This window comes from Anser cygnoides, chromosome 5, assembly GCF_040182565.1.
Source record: "Anser cygnoides isolate HZ-2024a breed goose chromosome 5, Taihu_goose_T2T_genome, whole genome shotgun sequence".
NCBI classification, from domain to species: domain Eukaryota; kingdom Metazoa; phylum Chordata; class Aves; order Anseriformes; family Anatidae; genus Anser; species Anser cygnoides.
In genome coordinates, this window is record NC_089877.1 from 63,586,373 (window position 1) to 63,606,556 (window position 20,184).

Consider the following 20,184-nt stretch of genomic DNA (forward strand, 5'->3'; position numbering starts at 1 on the left):
AGCTGGCAGAACACCTCGTACATGCAGGTACCTGCATTTTAAGCTGTCAGCTCACAGGAACTGGAAAATACCACAACGAGTAACAGCAACAGGTGGTGGTCAAACACATCACACATCTTCTGACCTGCAGAAGCCCTGTTAATTTATCTACAACAGAGTTGGCTCCCCAGGAATGGTAAGACCTACCCAGAGAACAAAGGAACCATGGATTTTTGTCAGAAATCAAACAGGGAACTGTCTTCTAGTAACCTGGAGCTAACTCCCAGCTTCTCTGGAGGTTTAATCATCCTTGGGGTTTCAGCCCCTGGTTTACACCTCTCAAGAAGCAATTTCCAGCTCCTTCACTCAGCTCACCCTAAGCTGGAAAGGGAACTTTGTACCTTGACATGCAGTTGTTGATTCCCCAGAGACCATGGTACTGCAACTTTCCCTCGGAATCTGGGGAAGGAAAAAAATTCAGCCTGTAGGGGTACCCTAAAGCCCCAGGGAGGGACCCTTGCTGCTAATTGCTACCTCTGGTTTAACCTCAGGAAGCAAATTGTAATTGAAATACATGCTAGCAGTAAGCTAAACAAAACACAAGAAATGACAGCCTTAAATAAAAGGCTGAATAATAGCACATAAGAGGAAACCTAATCTCAGGCTCCCTTAGGATCTGAGAGGCTGTTATCTGCAGGGCAGCAGACCAGAATGACTCTAAGAAGTCATCAGCAGGGGGTAATGGGATTAAAAAAAAATAGATTGGTGAAAAATCCTTAGTCATGAAGGCTGTTGGTTTGTGAAACTGTCTCCTCAGGGAGCCACCAGGACCCGGTGAGGTAACAGACCCAGACTATGCATGAACAAGCCTCTCTGGCAAGCGGTAGTTAGATGAATCAAGTATCCTTCTGTCTGTGTTTCATCTCTGCCCTTTCCCAAGGGTTCCCAGAGGAGCTGAACTAGGAAGCAGTTTTAAGCAGAAGTTCTGGTTCCCACCCTTGTCTCATCAGCAGCTCGCAGGCGGCAGCAGTCAGCGAGCTGTACGAAGGAGGCAGCCCCGAACTCCACGCTACAGCCAGGTGGTAGTGTTGTGGGGTAAGGGGTGAGGCATCTGGGGATTTATTTATTTCCCACCAGCCTCAGAAGCCGCCTTTTAGAGTCAGTTAACAAAAACCCCACAACTGCAGAACAAGCACCGCGTGCTGGGCTGAGCTGTCAGAGGACAGCAATAAAGGGAAAGTGCTGCTGAACCTTGGCTCAGCTCCGCTGAAGCTGTGAGCCCTCCTCGTGCACGGCCCTCCAGGGCCTTCACATTCCACATGAGAGGATGAGGCTTTGTAGCCTCATAATCCGAGCGTCCTGGCTCAACTAAAAGCCTTGACTTCCTGCAGGAGGGTTTCCTCAGGTGTCACCAACATCTAGCAGCGCGCTTTAATCCAGTCAGTAGTTTTCAAACCACAACCTGCTGTTTGTAACAGGTCTCTAGCCCTGACAGGGGAAGAGCTCAGGCTTGCTCTGGAGGGACTGTCCCTCCGCAAGCCGCCCGGGGAGCTGCAAGAGAAGGCAGAGGCTCGGTGACTAAGCCAAGATCAATAAATCACAGGCGTGGTCAGTGTGCCTTGAATACACAAAGTAAGGCAGAAGTCCTCCTATGAAGTAAACAAGCTCTTAGTCCTCAGCAAAAGGCAGCCTCTGAAGAGATCCTCACAGTACAAAGCAACTTCGCCCTTCAGATTCCTGCAGGCTGCTCCTCCTGAGGCTGACAGAGCACACTGGCCTTCAGCGTGCAGCTCTATCAGAGTACAGGGAAGGAAGCTGGATGCTCAGATCCCCAAACGCCTTTCACATTGGTTAAACTGTCGAGCCCACCCATTCACTGTTAAAATATAGCCTAATGACAAGATTTCCCAGATACACCAGTTCTGACAGCTTTGACATTTGCTCTGTCAACACGCTGCTCTAAAGGAGCCGTCATTCCTTTCGTATCTTTTATGCAACAGACCAATTGGCAAATAAAGCAGAAGTGTAGAACCGAGACTGCACTTCCATTGTGAGTAGCTATCAGAGCTTCTGAGAAGGTGGAAGAGTTAAAGCTGCACGAACTGCCTTAGCAACTCCCAGGCTGAGAAGTTTAAAGCACCCATAAATGCGTGGTCTTAATCATCTCTAATGATTTAGAAGAGCCATGGTGAATCCTTTCGGTCTTGATACCGCTACGGCCAGTGCTTCAGGCACCAGTTTTCAAATACCATCCAAATTTTTACCTTAAATGATGCAACTGTTGTCTTACTCTAGGAACTACTTCAATGCCACTCCGAACATGCACTATTCTAGTAGACAACTCAACCACACCGGTTGTTCAGCTTCTTAAACAAGTGATTTAACAAGCAGCTGCTTAATGCTAGCTGAAGGAATTCAGTCTTGATGTGTGTAAAGTCGGTAGCTGCCTTTTGTATTTAATAAAACAGTCATGTGCTAAGTTATCAGTACTCTGGTAAAGTAAATTAACTTGCATAAAGCAAGTAGAGATTTTTCAGAACAGTTTTCTCTTAAGTTGGCCTCAGTGTCAGTCTCAAAATAAGTCAGTATATAATGAAATTTTATAACAAAGTAAAGAATTAATACTGAATAGATCACTGCTGTTGCTCAGTTGCCAACAGTAGCATATAGTGTGGCTTGTAAAGCTCATTTCTACGAGCATGACCATAACATAGTGAGAACAAAGTGAGTTTTAGCAAATTTTTTCTTTACTAAAGTCTCTTGTTATAAATTACACAAATAACTTTATAAACAAATCCCCCCCCAGCTTGCATTTTGTTTAAAGTAATAACTTTATATCATACAAATAAAGAAATTTCAAGTATGAAAAGTGCATTATTGCAATAATACCTCTTTGCAAGTCCAAAAATCTTGGTTTAGAATAAAACTGTAAAGTGTAAAAAAGGAGTAAAACAATCAGTGCCATCTATTCATTCAAGAAGTCCGACATCTTAAAAATGATGCTTAGTGTGTTGCAGAGGCAGATTTGCATCTGAAAGCAACATGTAATTGAAAAGAAGCTATGTGTGTGTTCATCGTTTTGCATTATGAATTTTTTTTTCCCCTAGTTTTCTTCACCTTTCTTGGCAGGAATTCACAATACAAACAGTGCTGTCCTCAGGTATCATCCATTCTGTGCTGCTGCCACTTGCATGGTACCAAGTTCTTCGTCCTCTTCGTGCATTCGCTTTAAACTTCCTACAAAAAGGAAAAAAAAAAAAAGATAAATATCAGCTGTAATAATACCCATCTGTGAGCAGGGCTATAGGACAGTTGTCACTGTTTTATTGGAGGAAGTGGACCCTTAAAAGGGGCCAACATTCAGTTTCTGGGACAGGCAGTTGCTTATAGCACTCTTCTTCCCTTGCTTTTCGCCACAACAAAGATAAATTTCCTAGAACCCGCTATTTTTGGGCTCTCTTTACACCGCCCCCATACTTCATTTTTCTGTTTGAACAGAGCTTGCACATCAACTGCAGCCATCTCCTTCCCAAAAGCCTGAGATTGACTGCTGCTGGGGGCTTGCTTAGGGTGTGAGACAGTCACCCACACAACACCAGGCTAAGCAGGTGGCACCAAACACAACAGAAGAGGCTTCTGACCTGTAGTACCAGGTGGAACAGAGAGGGATCTCTCCAGCTGCAGTGGTGACATCATCTGGATGGTCAATTTTGCTAGATAGATGGCTTCATATTCCTGGGGGAAAAAAAAAATACATACTGCTATAAATTTGGCATAATGCTTTGTAAAGAGGAGAAGGACTAACTCAGAGTTCAGGACACATCAGAGCGTTATTTTACAGCAAGGCAGAGATTTTAGAGCGTTGACACGAACAACAAAAACCATCAGGAAGGCAGAGCAAAAGAAAACATACAGGATGACGAGAAATGGCTTTAAGAAAGAGAGAACTGTCATCAGAAGAAATTCCCTGAGAACGTTTAGAGAACTTCTTGTTCCCAGCAGGCAATTCAGACAGCAGAAGCAAACCAAACTGAGAATATAGCAACTTCAGAGATTTGTTACGAGGACAAACCACGCAAGAACTTCAAGTTGTGTTCCACTGACCCATCACGCCTCTGTTACTATACAGCAACTCCTCACTAGGAATTACTTAAAAAAACCACACACACACTCAGGAGACATTTAGTCATCCTGCTGCCAGCCACTTAAGCAACAGAGATACTGCAAATACGCTTCACCACACCACCCTGATGTTTGCTGACCATGCACCCAGCAGACTCCTGGAATATGATAAAGCAATTTCATGACATTTAAGGTTTGCTGCTTCATACCTGTGAACTTCATCGTCTATGAATGCAAGCGTCAGGAAGCATCACAGATGTGTGCTACAATACCTGCATTGCACTTTCCTTAGCCACCGACTAAACTGTTTCAGAGCCTCTTGATCACTACACAAAACAGAATTTTCTTATTTCTCCCATTCCTGGATTTGCTTTGTCTGAAGCTTATGTCTAATGAATTAGGATACCCACTCATCTTCCTCCCAGGCTCTGCTATAACTTCTGACATTTACTTGAAGCATATTTTTACAGTAAATGCTAAACCTAAATAGAAACAATGGCTTTGGAACAAGATGATTCATCAAATGGGTTTTGAGCTATGACCAGTAAGAAAAGAACAAAACATCACCTGAAGTTGGTGGACAAATCCAGCATTAGGATTAATACAGAATCTTCTTTCTTGAACATAAGTAAATGCATCCCTTAACAAGAGAAGGAGATAGAAAATACTTCAGTGGAAAATAGACCGTGACAAAACCATCTGTGATTTCACGAGCAGTTCTTCAGGTTCTATAGTTCTTAGAAAATATACAACCTTCTCAGAATCGGTTTGTGTAATTGAAATTTGTCTGTGCAAAATAGGAGGCAGTAGTTGCAGCATGCTCTTTGCCCACCCCCACACCTCCAGTCTTCTTGCTGGCCTGTTTTCAACATGCTGCTTAAAACAGCCTCTTGGGGCCTCTTCTATAAGGTCTTACAGTGAGGCATCAATCTACGTAGGCTGGCATCCTGTTCCCATTAACAGCAGGTACTTACTTCTTCACAAAATGCTGAAAACAAACCTGCAGTGGAAAGGAATGGAATAATCTGCCTCACCTGAAGCCTTCGCTCAGTCTCAGTGGGTGACAACTGGCTTATGTGACAGTACAGGACTGCTCACGTTCCCTCCAAAATTATTATTCATTTACACTACTTGAATTAAAACAGCAATACCTACAGATATATCGGACTTACCTCTAGGTAAGCACTCTTACTGCCTTTTGAAAGGAATCATTAACTACATGACTGTGCAGTACTGTCCATGCTCTGTTCTTACCTGTACTTCACCCCAAATGTTTCCATTATGTATGCAATAACTAAGGCAGCACTGAAATAAAAGACAAAAATAAAAATCAGTAGAATATATTCCAATATATTCTAAAAATATTTTTAAAAAAATAATAAGCAGGACGGATAGTTTCCTACCTTCTAGAAATCCCTGCGTTTCCATGGACAAGAACTTTTCCTGAGGAGGACAAAAACCAAAACCATACTTGTATTAACTGAGGAAAATTCTGTGACATGTAGTTTTTCCTTGTTATGAAAAACTACACAGCAGTAAGGTACATCCTAAGAACAACATGTGCATTTTAATTCACTCTAGATTACTAACTAGACTGTCCATTACTGCCCCAGGGATGCAGAAGCATAAATTTTCCTCTTCTGGGGATTTTGAGTAACAAGATCTCCATTCCAGGACTACAACGCAGATTTTAAGGCCCTACATTAGGGAAGAGACAAAACTCGTTCTCACACAAAACACACTTGTGTTTAAAGTGAAAAACAGATACATTAAGAAGTTTGTTTTCTATTTGGAGGCAAGAGGAAAAAAACACTTTACTCTGCGTTTGTATAATTCAGTTCAAGTTGAACACAATTAGCCTCCCAAATTCAAGAAAACCTCATACTTAGGAGCACATTATACACACCACTAAGCTAGCTATAAAGCTTTAACAGCAATGTATTAGTAATTGAAAGGAAAAGCAAATCTGATTTTACCTCCACTTTGTAAACTTCCATCAATAAATTCTTTAGTCTAAAAAGAGAAAAAAATTACAAGACTGAAACATTCAGATTATTGTAAGCGTTACTATTACTTGCATTAAAATATTGTGGAACTTTTTTATCAGTCTTTCTACACAACAACAACAACTCACTCTGTACAGACTTCAAAGCGTCTGGCTGAAGTGATCGTCTTTTTTTTTTTTTTGTACTTTTTACTATCCATAAAATGGTCAGTGAAACTTAATGTGAAGCCAGGTGCAAAAATGCTTTAAGATCCATTGTGTGTGCTGTTTACATTCATTATGTGACATGTTGTGCCACTATAACAAAAAAGCAACTTCCCTCTTTGCTTAACAGTTCAGGGGCAGGAAAAAACACATGCGTCAGCAGAAGTATGGCCTGGATCACACTACTGATGCCCGTGACTTCTGAGAAGTTCTCCAATCATATTTTCAGTAAAAAACAGTAGGTCTAATCAGTCTATAAGGGGAGGCATGATCTAGTGAGGTCTGTGAAATACTGCCAGGCTGAAACAGTTGATTAGATGAAAGGCAAAAGCTAGATAATTTATTGTGGAGAAAACTCCAATCAGCCTCTTAAAAATACGCCAATAGAAATATTAAGATGTCAGTAACTCAGATTTGCAAAGGATGCTTTGGTCAAATGGCATTATGCTTTAGAAAAGCTGCAAGCCATCAGTTAATTTGCCTTCTGCAAAAACGTGACCACCTCTGCTATATGCAGTGAAGCCAGAACAGCTTTTTTTTTTTTTTTCCTCCTTTGAGTGGGGGAAGGAACAAAATGCTTTTGCTCTGTTACAAACTAACCTAAAATAAAGATACAAAAATCACAGAACAAACCTTTAGTTTTGAGCTTTTTCCAGATTTGACTGTGTCATGTGTACTGTTTAGTTTCCAGTTACCTTTTAACTCCTCTGCATGAACATCTTTCGAGATGCTGTAAAACTGAGCTACGCCAACTAGTTACCATGTTCTGTTTAATTTACATCTCTCGTATCAAATACTAAAATAAATTCTTTGGCGATAAAAAAGCTTCCCTGCAGGCTAAGGGTTTCCAAAATAAATATTACTCTCACATAACCTGCCTTCTTTTGGGACCATAATATGATACAGCTCTTGCAATTCTGCCTCTGTTTCTATGCTTGTAAGAATGAGTTAATCACCCTTACTACAGTGGCAATAAAAAGGTCACTTCAGAGTTCTCAACCCTGCCGCCTGCCTAGGAAAGTGCCTCAGGTTGGGCTTCCCACACCTGGAACCATGCATCTGTTAATTCATAAGAATCTTACTGGACAACTCCATTCCCAACCCATTCACGTTAACCAATACTTACCATAGGGAAAAATCGTATTATATTCTCAACCGGATTATCTGCAATATCCAGGACTAAATACCTGCAACAAGAACAGTTGCCATGAGTACGCAGTAACGCTTACAGCTGACTCAGCCCTGCGACAACGCTCCAACCTGCAGAAGGAAGCCGACACTACCCACGTGGCTTTACTCTCCGGTCCGAGCTCCGGAACTACTCCGAGCAAGCAGCCTTCTGAGCTGTCCTTACAAGGAAGCAAATGAGGAACCTTCTCCAACATCCCCAGAGAAAATCACCCCGGGGGGCGGAAGAAATTCAGAAATGCTGTGCTACCAACGACAGAGCTGTGTTTGAAAGCAGCACACTGTGCGCTCACATCCTCGCCATCAGTATGTGAATACGGGCCAGCATCCTTTTCTGGGGCTCTCTATGCAGCTTTTTCAGAGGTACACATTTTCTGATCAAGTTACCTCAAGTGTTTTATCGACAGCAGAGACTACTCAGAACTAACAACCTCATAACTCAAGACAGTTACTGGACACGAACAGATACTTTTCATTTGTGGATTTGCTTACGTCTGGAGTTTAGCACGATGAAGAAACTCCACAGCTTGGATTTCAGAGTCTTTGAGAAATGTGATAAGGTGTAGAAATAGTTTTTACAATGTAAAAATAACCAGAAAGAACGCACAAAAAAGATCTCATTACTACAGAGTAATGTGTTTAAAAGTAAGTCTTACTTGTTTACAGTTCTGCACATTATGCTCATTTCTCACCTAAACAGCTGTTGGAAGTTTGGTTTAATAAAGTTTGCTTCAATGTTTTGCCGTATGCATATTACATGGGTGATTCCATGTTTCTGAAGTATAGGTAGCTGCAGAAAAAGAAAAACAGATTTTTAAAAACCGAGTCCATCGATTACACAGTCATTTAAAAGAGAAGCTATACTTAAATACGCAATGAGTTACATCAAGTACCTGAGGAAAATCAGAGCTGGCTTTCTAATGTTCAAAGCACAGTGTGAAAAATTCTCTTTCAAAAAAGCAAAAACACAACCATTAGGATTTGTAAGAAAAAAAGCATTCCAATGATGGAAGTAAGAGGCAAGAAAGGCGTTCAAAAACTTGTTTGATTGTGCCCACCTTTCAGTTCTCCTGAAATTGCAAGTGTGCATATGCTATAGCAATTTCCAGCTAGCATTGCTTCTTGCAGACCACTTCTTGCAGCCAGACCACTGAAGGTAAGAGCAGTTAGACCACAGTGCAAGCTGGCAGATAACAAGCTTTGGTTTTGCTTCTACAATCAAGTCAAGCACTGCTACATACTTTATTTTGCTGTGTAAGTTTCCAATTCTGATCTGTGTTGCAACACTTCAGTAAAGGAAACTGATTGCCTGATCAGCAATGTGCGAGTCTGATTTTTTTAATAACTTCTTAGAAAAATTATTTTAAAGCTTAACTATAAAACTCAATTTTTAATATACAAAACACAGACACACGTTCACCACAATTAACTAACACGTAAGTCACTTCAAACCTGGAGTTTTCTCTGGTTTGCAAGGCATAGGTAAAGCTGGCCAGCAGAAATTAAGAACTTGCACGTGTGTGTACGCATGCATGCACAACTTGAAGCCATGTGAAAAATCAATCAGGGCTCTTTTTCACTTTTTTCAAGATTGTTAAAGAAAAGGCAGTTTTTGCAAGTGCCAACTGCCCCAGCACATGGCTGCAGATTCTCTCTGGAAAGAGGGAGGCATCGATACCAGCCCCTGATTATCCTCCAGGTTTAAGAAACCACCCCATAAAGGCATGATGCACTTCTTCTGCCCAGCAGGAAAGATGTCAGAGGATTGTACAAAATGTTGCAACCAAATTTATACCTACGTGGATACAGACGTACACTTGAACAACACATTGCCACAGTAAAAAAGCAGCACAGCAAAGTTTCCTTACGAGACACTCTTCTGAAAATCATACCTTGCTTTTCATAGCTGAAGAATACGGGCCTAAAAATAACCCGGGTAAAATTTCCTAGGGGGGCAGAAAAACAGACAGTTAATATGAACCCCAAATTATCTGAAATAACACGCTGCATTCGACCCCACAGGAACAAATAACTCACACGTCCGTGAGACGTTATCAAGTGCTGTTTAAAACAGGCCAAGGGAACAAAATAAAAGCCGCACGACCTTTGTGCAGGAGATCTTGTTCTGGAACTGGAATTTCGTCCTTTGTTTAGGCTAAGTTCCAGGTTGACTGATACCTCTCACCCAGCCCCGGATCGAACGTGGGCTTTGAGGGAACTCTGCGTTTGTACATAATTGTGTCTCCAACTTAATTCCTAAGCACTCTCATGGAAAATATACAGGCATATCAGGCCTCTAGCTTTGTCTCAGTGGTAGAAAAAAGCTAATTTTAACCAGTTATCTCCTCCCCAGTAAAGACATGAAGGTCTTGTACAAAGATTTGGCTGACGCGGCAGGAAACTTTTAATTGTCCTGAAGTCCTACCTACATGAGAACAGCTACTCCCAAGGGGATTTAAGTTAAAAAGCAGAGCTCCAATAATGTTTTCAGTAACCATCTCCTAAAAACATTCATTTGGGGGGATTCTGAAGGAGATTATTTTTGTTTTCCTGCACTTGCACAACGGAGACCCAAAACCCACCTTCACACTAAGCCAGCAGCCCTCTCCCCCTGCCACTGAACCCCTTGCTACCTGTAGTCCCCGATGGAACAAGATGCCATCACTGGAACCACGTTAATCATTACGCCAGGGATGTCTGAGAGATATTAAACCTCTGTCCTTCCCCCACCGGAGCAGCACATCTCTCCCAGGGTGCTGCCTGATACTTTACCCTAAGGACTGATTTTAATACCAGCTTTTTTTGTAAGGCTTTTTTCCCCCCCCCCCTATAGAAAGCACTGTGGGTTTTGACTCAAACGGAAAATGAAAGCGCGTCATACCTGCATCTCTCTCCTCATGGGATAGGTCCAATCCTTAAAAATAAAATAAAAATAGTTATATAAGCATGCAGAAGGGAAAACAAATCCAGGCAGAGGCCTATCCGCGCACATTATATAAAAGAATAAAGTCTGTTTTCTGTATGTGTATGAGCTAACTTCTACCTCTCCAGGCGGACACCGGTGACACTCGGGGACAAGGCACATCACTCTTCTGAGAGCGAACGTGCAGAAAAACTCAAGCACCCGACGTCATCAGCGAGGACGCCTGTGCAGGAGAGCCGGCGTGGTGTATATCCACTGCTCGGCTTTCTGCTTTGAAACGTCTCGAGAGAGGGGAGGCAGAAGGAGGGGGGAAGAAAAAAGGGAAAAGCTTCGGGACATTCTGTATTAGCCACAGAGGCAAAAGAGTCCTTTGATTGTTACGTTCCTGCAGCCCTGAACAAGCAGGCAGAAGGAAGGAGGCACAGCAGCAGCTCCGTTAAAACCCAGACCATCTCACTGCCTCTATTCAAAGCAACTTAGCTCTGAATATTCAGGATTTAGCTTTAACAACCCCAGGAAGTCGTGTTCTGCATCACTACAGCACGCCATAAAGAAACAGATTCCCACTTTTCCCCATGCGAGGCCGTTACACCGGGAAGGATCCTCGCACAACATCCACGTGCCGGTGCTGGGCCGCACGAAGGTGATGCCCAGCCGTCCATCGGCAGCCGGCACACGGCCGCCTCCTGCAGGATCCCGACCCACAGGGCTCGCTGCCCCCGCTCGCTCTCACCCCCTCGGTCTCTCCAACCCTTCCGGAGGACGTGGCAGGCCCGGCGTTTTCAGCCCTTGCTCCGTTTGACAGAACAGCCAAAGCTAAACCGAACGAATCCTTCGGCAGAGCCTCCGTGCCTGTCCTCGCTCCCCTACAGCTCCCGCTGGGCTGTCAGCGGGCTCTTTCTCGCTGCCCCGCAGTACGAGGGAGCCGTGTGAGATCCCAGCTACCAGAAAGAAGAGGGGAAGTTTCCGGACGTAGCAAACCTAACAGACCGCTCGCCTGTATTTACGGAACTCGGTCGGTTGCTCCACGCACGCCGGCAGCTAAGGAAAAGCTTCGCCGCGTGCCGCTCCTGTCGACGTCCTGGTCTCCTCGGAGCTACCACGAAGTTCAGCTCCGAGTATCCCACCCCTGCGGCGAGGTCTCGAGGGCATCGAGAAAGCTCCAAGCCCTCAACCCATGGCTTTGCCCACCTCAGCACCCACAGCTGCGCCGGAAGCACCGATTTCACAGTCAGCCCCCTTTTTAGAAGGGCACGCAAGAAAAAGTCAGTGCTTCCCCTGGCCACACGCGCAGGGAGGCTTTTGCTAGCTCTTGGTAGGGAATTAGAAAGGATTTTAGTGTCAGGGAAGTCATCCTGGAAGCCACTTGGATTGAATCTGGGGCAGAGTTTCTGAGAAAGCAAACAAACATTAAGCCACTCAAAACAATTCCCTGAATACTACGTAAAATGGTAGTACAAACCGGGACACAAAACCACGCTGAAATGGTCTCTGTTAAAGACAGAGGGCCAGCTACGTTGTTTTTGTGTGTTCCAGCTGTAATAATAAAAGCTCCTGATAGCAGAACGTAGAAACCCCGTAACAAAGGGATGATCTTTAAGGAACTGTATCCTTTGAAGGCTGACCCAAGCAAGTTTTAGCGTAATCCCACTGCCTCACTGCATATACAAAAGCGTAATTTATTCCCCAAAATGCAAGGAAGTCCTGGTTTTGTCCAAGTATAAAAACAACATCATGAGGAATAATGTCTGAAGAGCTTAAGTTACACTCCAGGAGCCCTAAGTGGGCTTACTACTCTATTTATATACTTGGGGAATTTAGGAGTCTTAGTCTGGAGCGTCATGAAAACACAAATTCATCAGTACTTTGGTCAAGGGGACTTAACGTGTTAAAAATATTCCTCTGAAACGCATCTGAGGCAGGAAATTGGGTTAGTCACAAAAGCTGTAAGCTGCGCACAATAAGTAGGCAAGAATTTAGCAGTACGTAGTCCAAAGGAAAACAAAACCCAAAGGGCAACAGATGCCACAGATGTTCAGAACACAAAAACAAGGCACTACTAGCTCCAGACATCTGGGCTTTTTGGAAAACACTGGCGGCTAAAGGTACAGTTTGCAACGGGTTTTAGTCTGCGAAATAAATATCTGAAAGATGCCATCGCAGACTGTATGTTTTTGTTACGCAAGGGCACAAACGAAGAGCGATTCTGCTGATTGCCTGACGTCCCTTACAGGCTTTGAAAATTAACAACGCAAGATTATTCAAACGGCATGCAAAAGGCCATTAAAAGTCTATCAGAGTAGCAAGCAGAGGTCTCATTTTAAGGAGTTCATTCGTTAACCGTGTTCTCCGCGCTGCAGCGCCCCGAAGGCAAACAACAACAACTGGAAGTTTCCCTTTATCAGACCGAAGGGATCTTTGATACTTGGAAGACAAAATAGAGAGAGGGAATGAAAATAAGGTAACATGAAGCTTTACAGAGGAGCCACTCACCTCTGACGGGTCTGCCCAAGCTAGGCTGTGAGGGACAGGTTGAAGAGATGCCTCTTGTGTTTTTTCGGGGTGCTCACAGCACTGACCTGCTCGTGTGTTCAGGCAAACGAAACGGTGGGGGCTACTGCGGCACTTCGTACTGCCTCCGTATGGAGCGACGAGCAAGAGAAAAGGGGATGAAGCACGTTTCAAAGCCCTCCCTTCCCCACCTACAGCCAATCCCTAGCTGGAATAAATTCAAGATACGAACAAACAGGGAAGATTTTGCCTTGCTGCAGACAGCTTCCCCGTAACCACCATCTAAAATACACCAACAAGAGTTACTTTGCCAAGAGTTGTGTTATTGATGTGTTTTGGCATAGCTGTACCTTCTTTGGAAGAACACTTTCATGGAAAAAGGAGTTGACAGGACACTGATGTGTTCAAATGCGTGCACGTGTGGATTTTTTCCCTGCAAGAGTGACCTTGGCTAGGACTCCCGTAACATGAATTTTCAAATTAATTTAGCAGCTCTGATGTTGAGCCTTGTCCATGCTCGAGATGTGCAAGGAAACTGCGTGGTTTTAAACGCAGCTCCACAACTCGCCACATGCAGCCTGTGCATGCCTCACCAGAAGCAGGCGGTGAAATGGATACCCAACGTGGCATCACTTTGTAGCTTACTAACTGGTTAGAAGACCCCCCTAATTTTCACATATACAACATATATCTAAAAACTTTCCTGACTACTCTGGGATTCTGACCCCCCTTTCCGATACTCAAGCAGCTCTTTCACCGTTAACAGCATTGCGTACCTCTCTGTACAGATTCCTCATCATAATCCACCGCAGCAAGGCTTACGATTGTTTGTTCCTCACGTACATCAAGAACCTAGGGCTGTCAGGATCCTCTTGCCTACGTTTGTTTCCACGTCTCATGGTATCTTCATATAAGCTATAAAACTCAAAGTGTCTCCTCCCAACCTGGTACAACGTTCCTCCAGTTTGTGAAATTAAAGCTGAAGACAAACGATCCGGCAACGACAGCCCCACGTCCTGCTGAGCTGCTTCGATTCCTTTATCTGCTCTGACCGAGTGATCTCTTGGCTACAATCTCGTACCGCTCTCTACAGGAAAAGAAGATTACTGCTGAACAGCAGCACAGCAGAGCAGCCAGAAGATACGATCGTTTGAACTGCCAACACTGCTGCTGCTCCCCCTGGCAGCCTGCAGCTTGGGTCGTGGATGGGTCCAATCCCCTACCTCAGCGGTCACCCTGACACAAAAAGCTTCATGCTTAATTCTGCGGAAGCGTGAAGTTCAATCTGCACTACAAAATGATATCCCATCCCGTTTGAAGGTAGGATAGACAACTCTCTGAGAAACCTCCCATCTGATACAGCCCAACAAAGCGGGTGGTTCGGTTTCCACCCATACCAGGCTCCTTACAGCTCCGTCACAGCCGCCCCTCAGTGCTGCAGTAACTCATCTTCCATCTCACTCTGAGATCGTAATTCACAGCTTCTCCAACTCCCCTCCCAAACGCTTTGCTTTTCCATTACAACGTCCTCGGTCCACTCTCCGGAACACTTTACCTTTTTACGTTTAAAAAGCAGAGCTATGTCAGGTGGGAAAGCCTGACTGGGTGGCAGCTGGGAAGCTGGTAACACCCCAATCCTCCGGCTCTCCCTGGCTCCTGTATTCCATTTTCTTCTAGGACTGTTTTCACAGGCCGACAGCTCGCTGCAGCTCTTCAAGGCTGAGGTTTTGTCCTTTTGCGCTTTCCAAACCGGACTCCCCTTCCACTTCGACCCTTCCTTTCCTAGCTGGTTACTAGGAAGCCCGGGAACGCGTTCACTGAAGGCCTGTGCAAAAATAAAGCTAGCCACACCAACGGACTTTGTAAGGTGCGAAGAAGCAGAATAAACTATTACCAAAAGAAACCACAAAATGTTAAAGCAGTAACAGAACAGACTCATTTGCAATGCTTCAGCAAGAAAATAGATAAAGTCCTGAAAGCATATTCAAGAAAAACATCTGAATATTAATGAAGCCTACCGTATTTATTGGCACGAAGCACTTTACCCTAAGGGACTCAAAATTAGCTAAAGCCACAAATGAAATCAAAGGCTGTGTCTTCAGTTCTGGTCATGCTTCACGATCTCGGACACAGTTATTCTGGTTAGAAACCTAAAAAAGTATATATTTTTTTCCCAGATGAAAATATAGTGCAAATATATAAATACGGGAAATTAAACCCACTCTTTCTGCTCACAGAAGCCACGTTCACACTCCTACCAAGATGGGGGTAGGGCTAAGGACGGGCTTTGCCACTCTGTTAACGCAACAGATCGCCTGGCTGAAGGCGAGGGCACTGCCAGCCGACGGTCACCACGCTCAGGGAGCTGACACGGCCCCCAAAATCATCTATTTCTACATGAGGTCCAGGCTCCGGGTCCCCACGGGAGGGACACAGGGGTGACAAGGCCGGCTGGCAGGACGGGCACAGCCACTTTTCGGCACGGCCAGCTGACGGACGGGCTTCGGTGCCATGGCCAAGGAGCCCCGGGTGGCCAGGGCTGGGACACCGCACCCAGCGACGTTTGGGGGATGTTTGTAAGCGGGAGCTGGCCCACGGGAAGTCCTCATCGTACAAACGCCGGGGCTTTTGAAGACACAAGGAAATACAAAAGCAGGAAGGCGGGGAGAAAAAACAATCGCGGGCAGGAATGAGAGAGCGCACAGAGGAAGGAAGAAGAGCACAACAGGAAAATAAAGGCTACGCCGGCAAAGAGGAACGTGAGCCACAAAAAGGACAAAATGTAAACTCGGGAGACTAAATGGTAAGCAGAAACATAATACAGAGGAGAAACATCAGTTTCTTTTTTGTCCCATCCTGTACCTTTGGGCCAAGAGACCTCCACAAGCCTGCTGAACACCGGTTTCGGTGCCCACGATGAGCAGCACCAGCATCTCCTAACGCGTGGCGCCCCAGCCAAGGGGCAGGGCCGCTACAGTCTTTGCTTTTGTTGTTGCTAGCTTTGATTTATTTGTTTTGAAATTTGATTTAAATCGTGGACTTGCACAGACTCAAACCCGTCAGCTCCTCTACATTCCCCAGCAAGACTACTCCGCGTTTAAGTTTCCTTTGCTCTGTTACGGGGGCAGGTAGGATATATACGCTAACACGGGCTTCCTACTTGTTTTAAGGAGTGCGTAGACGAGGAAAATCGTTGGGTTTTGTTAAGGGGGTTATCTGGGTTTCCTGCCAAAGGTAAAAATTTAAGATATTTGTTCCACCTTTAGATGGCCTGCACTACCCACGGTTAAAAAGCAGTCAGATATAAACTAGTGTTTCAGACTAAATATAGCTGACATGAAGCGAACGTTTCTCTAAGAAGTCATGTGCTATGAGAGCTCATTTTTGCACGCATAATAAAAAGGCAAGTTCGACTACTTAGCCAATAGGCTGATAATTCTACGACAAAAAACACAGTCCTAAAAAAAAAAAATCTACATGGATCATGAATAGTAGTTTACTCAGCCTGCCCACAAGCAAACATGCCGACGTTTTAACAAATAATTGAACTGGCAGTCGGTGCCGTGTTCCTGTCGCACACATCTCACCCCTATCATTTTTGGTTTAAGATTTCAAGGGATAACAATAGCCACTAAATTCCCTACCTATCCCAGTCCTTATTTACCACCTTTCGAAGCATGCTAAGGTGTCTCAGTACTAATACGCCAGCATGCACTGCTGCCAACCTCTTTTGAAGGGTCCCTAGCTGTACATTTTTATACTGGGAGAAAAGGACCAGCATTTCCGAAATTTGAGAAAGTTTTAGACCCCAGCTTGGAAAGCACGCCGGTTTTAGAAAAAGGCACATAAATAAATCTAAGCCTAAGCGGTTTCCATGCTATGTTCAATCAGCATTACTCATCGGGCTTCGACATATTCACTATCAGCACCCTATAAAACAACGCACGCTATTTACAGACATTCACAGCAATTACCAGAAAACCCCGGCAAGAACGAGGAGTTACAGTTTCAGTAACCAAACAATAAAGCTGGAACTACTCAAGCGGCATAAGGACGCGTAAAAAGGAGTTCGGCTTGTAACATGGGCTTGCCAGTGCGAGACGGAAGCTGGCGTAGCCCAGGCTTCGTTAGCTCACGCTGCAGACCCGGACAATTAGCCAGGCTGTAGGCAGCACGCAAGGGCCAGAGGAAGCGCTCCAAAGCGGCGCTGACACACGCTTGCACCGACGCGTGGCAGACGCTTGTCTGTGCTTGACCCGCCACGAACACGGTTTCGCCACCAGGACGAGCCTTAAACACGCACCAGGTACAGGAACAAGAGTGACACCCATCGCCAGGAGTGCTCCGAACACGCTTCGGGTCCATCCGTTCCTGAGATGTTATCAGGGGAGGAATGCAAAGGAGGCATGCACGGCTCTCCAGCAGGCAAATACCGCCAGCAAGTCTCAACGCGGCACTTCACAACCTCCACCAGGTACTCTTAGACGGGGTCAGTAGTTCCAAAATTCAGCAGGTTTTAATGCTATGTGTGGATTAGGGGCGTTGCAAACCATCCACAGGCCGAGATATCTATTTATCTAGAACATATTCCTGCTGAAGTCAATCCAGCGGCAGGCTGTTGCCACCCTCCCCAGCCGAGAGCCTTGCCCACTCTTACCCTTCCTCGTACCAGCACCACGGCGTGAAGCTGGGCGGTCAACCAGCCGGGCTCACAAATTGGCTTTTTTTGTTTTAAGCCGTCCCACAGTTGCTGGTGTCAGTCAGGAGAAGGGAGCTGGCAGCTGGACCATGTTAAAATGACCAGTTGTACGTGCTTGTGAGCAGTCCACATCGGGACTTAAACCAGGCGTTCCCCGAGTTCTCCCTCCACGGCCCCTTCTCCAACCAACGCCTTATAATCAAACCCACCACGACAACCCCACACCGCACACAACCCTCTTCCTAAAAAAGCATATTAGAGGGAATCCTCATTAAAAAACCTCCTGACAGCAAATACAAGGGCTGATCTTCAGCTCTGCATGAATTTGGAGACAGAATGGCTTCAGTTTCCTGAGATTGCTTTTCCAAAGCATCTTCTCGAGGATCGGGCTGAGGGCCCACGGCTGCAGCCTCTCACCCTTTGCTCAGTAAGTTAGAGGTACGAGAGCTTAGACATTCGCACAGCGGCTGCGACTCTTCTGCTTCCCCAAACACTCAGGGATAGAGTCAGACACAAATGTGAAGCCTTGAGCATGTAAAGCATATGGTTTTTAAATATAGTCCCTGAAACTCTCCACTACAGACCTGCGGCATTTGAAGTTTTAACATTATATACATTGTACTATCGAGAGAAAAATAAGGAATCAAGAAAGAAACAAAACCCACTTTGTGAAGGACGCTGTCTTACAACTCACCTTGCTCAGCTAAGAGTTGCAAGGCTAGCAGTGACCTCTGTTTTTAAAACTATTTTAGCCACGCGCTCCTTTTTAGCTATTCGAGTTAGAAGCAGGCTCAAAAAGTCATCTCATCCAGCCTAATTTACTTAACCATCTCCAGAAGCAACCTTAGACAATGGGATTGGTTTCTCCAGAAAGAAAAGATATTTAAAAACAAACAAATTACAAGCCTCGCAGGGTTGCGTACGATTCGCGTTCAGATACGAAGCGATTACAACTTTCTGAAAACAGCCGAGGTGATTCGTAAACACTTGCAGAGCCCTGAAGTGGAGAGGGCACTAAATCACGGCAACAAAAGCAAGAGAAGAAAGCAGGTACCTGGAATCCTGGAGCTACTCTTCCCACAATAAAAGCATTCAACAACAGCTCCGTTGACACAGCAATAAACTGCGCTGTGTCTTGTCTAACGAGCTGGCGTTCGCGAAACGCGGGGCAACCCGTAGAGCCGCGAGGAGCTCGGACACCACCAGCTCGCCGCACGGAGGCGGTGACATTTTGTACAGAGTTCTTGATGCCACCAAAGCGGCACGCTCGGGGCTGCCCGTGGCACACGAAGACACGCCAGCAGCACCCGGGGGCAGCAAGATGAAGCTCCGCCAAGCCCCGAAATCAGACACCGGCCCGACGGGGCTCCTCCGACACCACACGGCTCAGCCTTGGCAGATATTGCCACCTGCCTCGACCGGCTGACGCGTCCCGTGGCAGAAATGCCTCCCCAGAGCGCCAAGTGGCTTCTGGAGAGCCTCGGAGCCAAGTGCTGGGAAGGGGACGGGCAGGTGGGGCTCGCTGGTGTGGAGGCGAGGAGTTCGTTGGGGTCTTGGGCGCAGGCGGAGGGGCGAGGGAGGACACCAGAGGCTGTGAGGGGATGGTTGTGAGGGGACCCCGGGGTCTGTGAGGGGACCCGGGGGCTGTGAGGGGACCCCGGGGGCTGTGAGGGGACCCGGGGGCTGTGAGGGGACCCCGGGGGCTGTGAGGGGACCCCGGGGGCTGTGAGGGGACCGTTGTGAGGGGAACCCGGGGGTTGTGAGGGGAACCCGGGGGTTGTGAGGGGACCGTTGTGAGGGGACGCTGGGTGTCGTGAGGGGACACCGGGGGCTGTGAGGGGATCACTGTGAGGGGATACTAAGGGCTGTGAGGGGACCATTGTAAGGGGACACGGGGCTGGGCAAGGACACGGAGCCTCCCAGCGGCGGCCACCGGGGCCTGCGGGCAGGGCTGGGTGCAGGGACCCCGCGGGGCCGTGAGGCCGGGACCCCTGCGGGGACCGGGGGAAGGGAGCATGGAGAGCCGGGCAGGGCCGTGGCGGCGGGGAGCGGGGCCCCACGGCCAGCCGTGAAGGAGGGAGCGGCCCCGTCCGGCGCCCCCCGGGGGCTCCCCTCAGGCCCCGGGGTGCCCCCCCCCTACCTCGCCCCGCTCCGTCGGGCGGAGGCGCCCAGGCCGCCTACCTCGGAGTCCTCTTTGGCCTGCGGCAGCGCGGGGAAGGCCGGCTTGGCGAGCTCCATGGCCGGCCGGGCGCTCTCCGGGCGGGGCCGGGGCCGGGGCCGGGGCCGGGCGGCTATTTGGGCAGCGGGCCGGCGGGGGGAGGCTCGGCGGCGGCGGCGGCGGCGGGGGGCGGCGGAGGCGGCGGCGCGCTCAGCCGCTCTCGCCCGGCCGCCATGCTGCTGCTGCTGCTGCCGCCTCTTCCCTCCTCCTCCTCCTCCTCCTCCTCCTCTTCTCCTCCTCCTCCTCCTCGTCCTCCTCTCCGCCTCCTCCTCCTCCTCCTCCTCCCCCCTGCCTCCGCCCCGCCCCGGCACAACGGCCGCCCGCTCCCCTCAGGG

At 46.9% G+C, this 20,184-nt stretch overlaps 1 protein-coding gene across 2 annotated transcripts; it reads right to left on the minus strand.

Annotated features, from left to right (window-relative positions):
* Nucleotides 1–2,708: 2,708 nt before the first annotated feature.
* Nucleotides 2,709–20,063, minus strand: STYX (serine/threonine/tyrosine interacting protein). Of its 2 annotated transcripts, none has more exons than XM_048066136.2 (11): nt 19,813–20,063; nt 10,380–10,412; nt 9,391–9,444; nt 8,191–8,288; nt 7,437–7,497; nt 6,078–6,114; nt 5,505–5,544; nt 5,356–5,406; nt 4,669–4,741; nt 3,621–3,714; nt 2,709–3,216 (listed from the first exon to the last, which is right to left on the minus strand). In XM_048066136.2, exons 1-11 carry the CDS (start codon nt 19,867–19,869, stop codon nt 3,143–3,145), a joined length of 672 nt encoding a protein of 223 aa, XP_047922093.1. In that variant the 5' UTR covers nt 19,870–20,063; the 3' UTR covers nt 2,709–3,142. The 2 variants fall into 2 exon arrangements, with proteins under 2 accessions (XP_047922093.1, XP_013049337.1); XM_013193883.3 differs by lacking the exon at nt 19,813–20,063 and adding an exon at nt 12,915–18,610.
* Nucleotides 20,064–20,184: the final 121 nt, after the last annotated feature.

Coding starts and splice junctions, on each gene's coding strand:
- STYX (XM_048066136.2), bottom strand. CDS start 19,869: ATGGAGCTCGCCAAGCCGGCCTTCCCCGCGCTGCCGCAGGCCAAAGAG. Junction 7,498..8,190: donor AACTTCCAACAGCTGTTTAG/GTGAGAAATGAG, acceptor TTCTTGTTGCAG/GTATTTAGTCCTGGATATTG. Junction 3,715..4,668: donor GATTTGTCCACCAACTTCAG/GTGATGTTTTGT, acceptor TTTTTCCCCCAG/GAATATGAAGCCATCTATCT.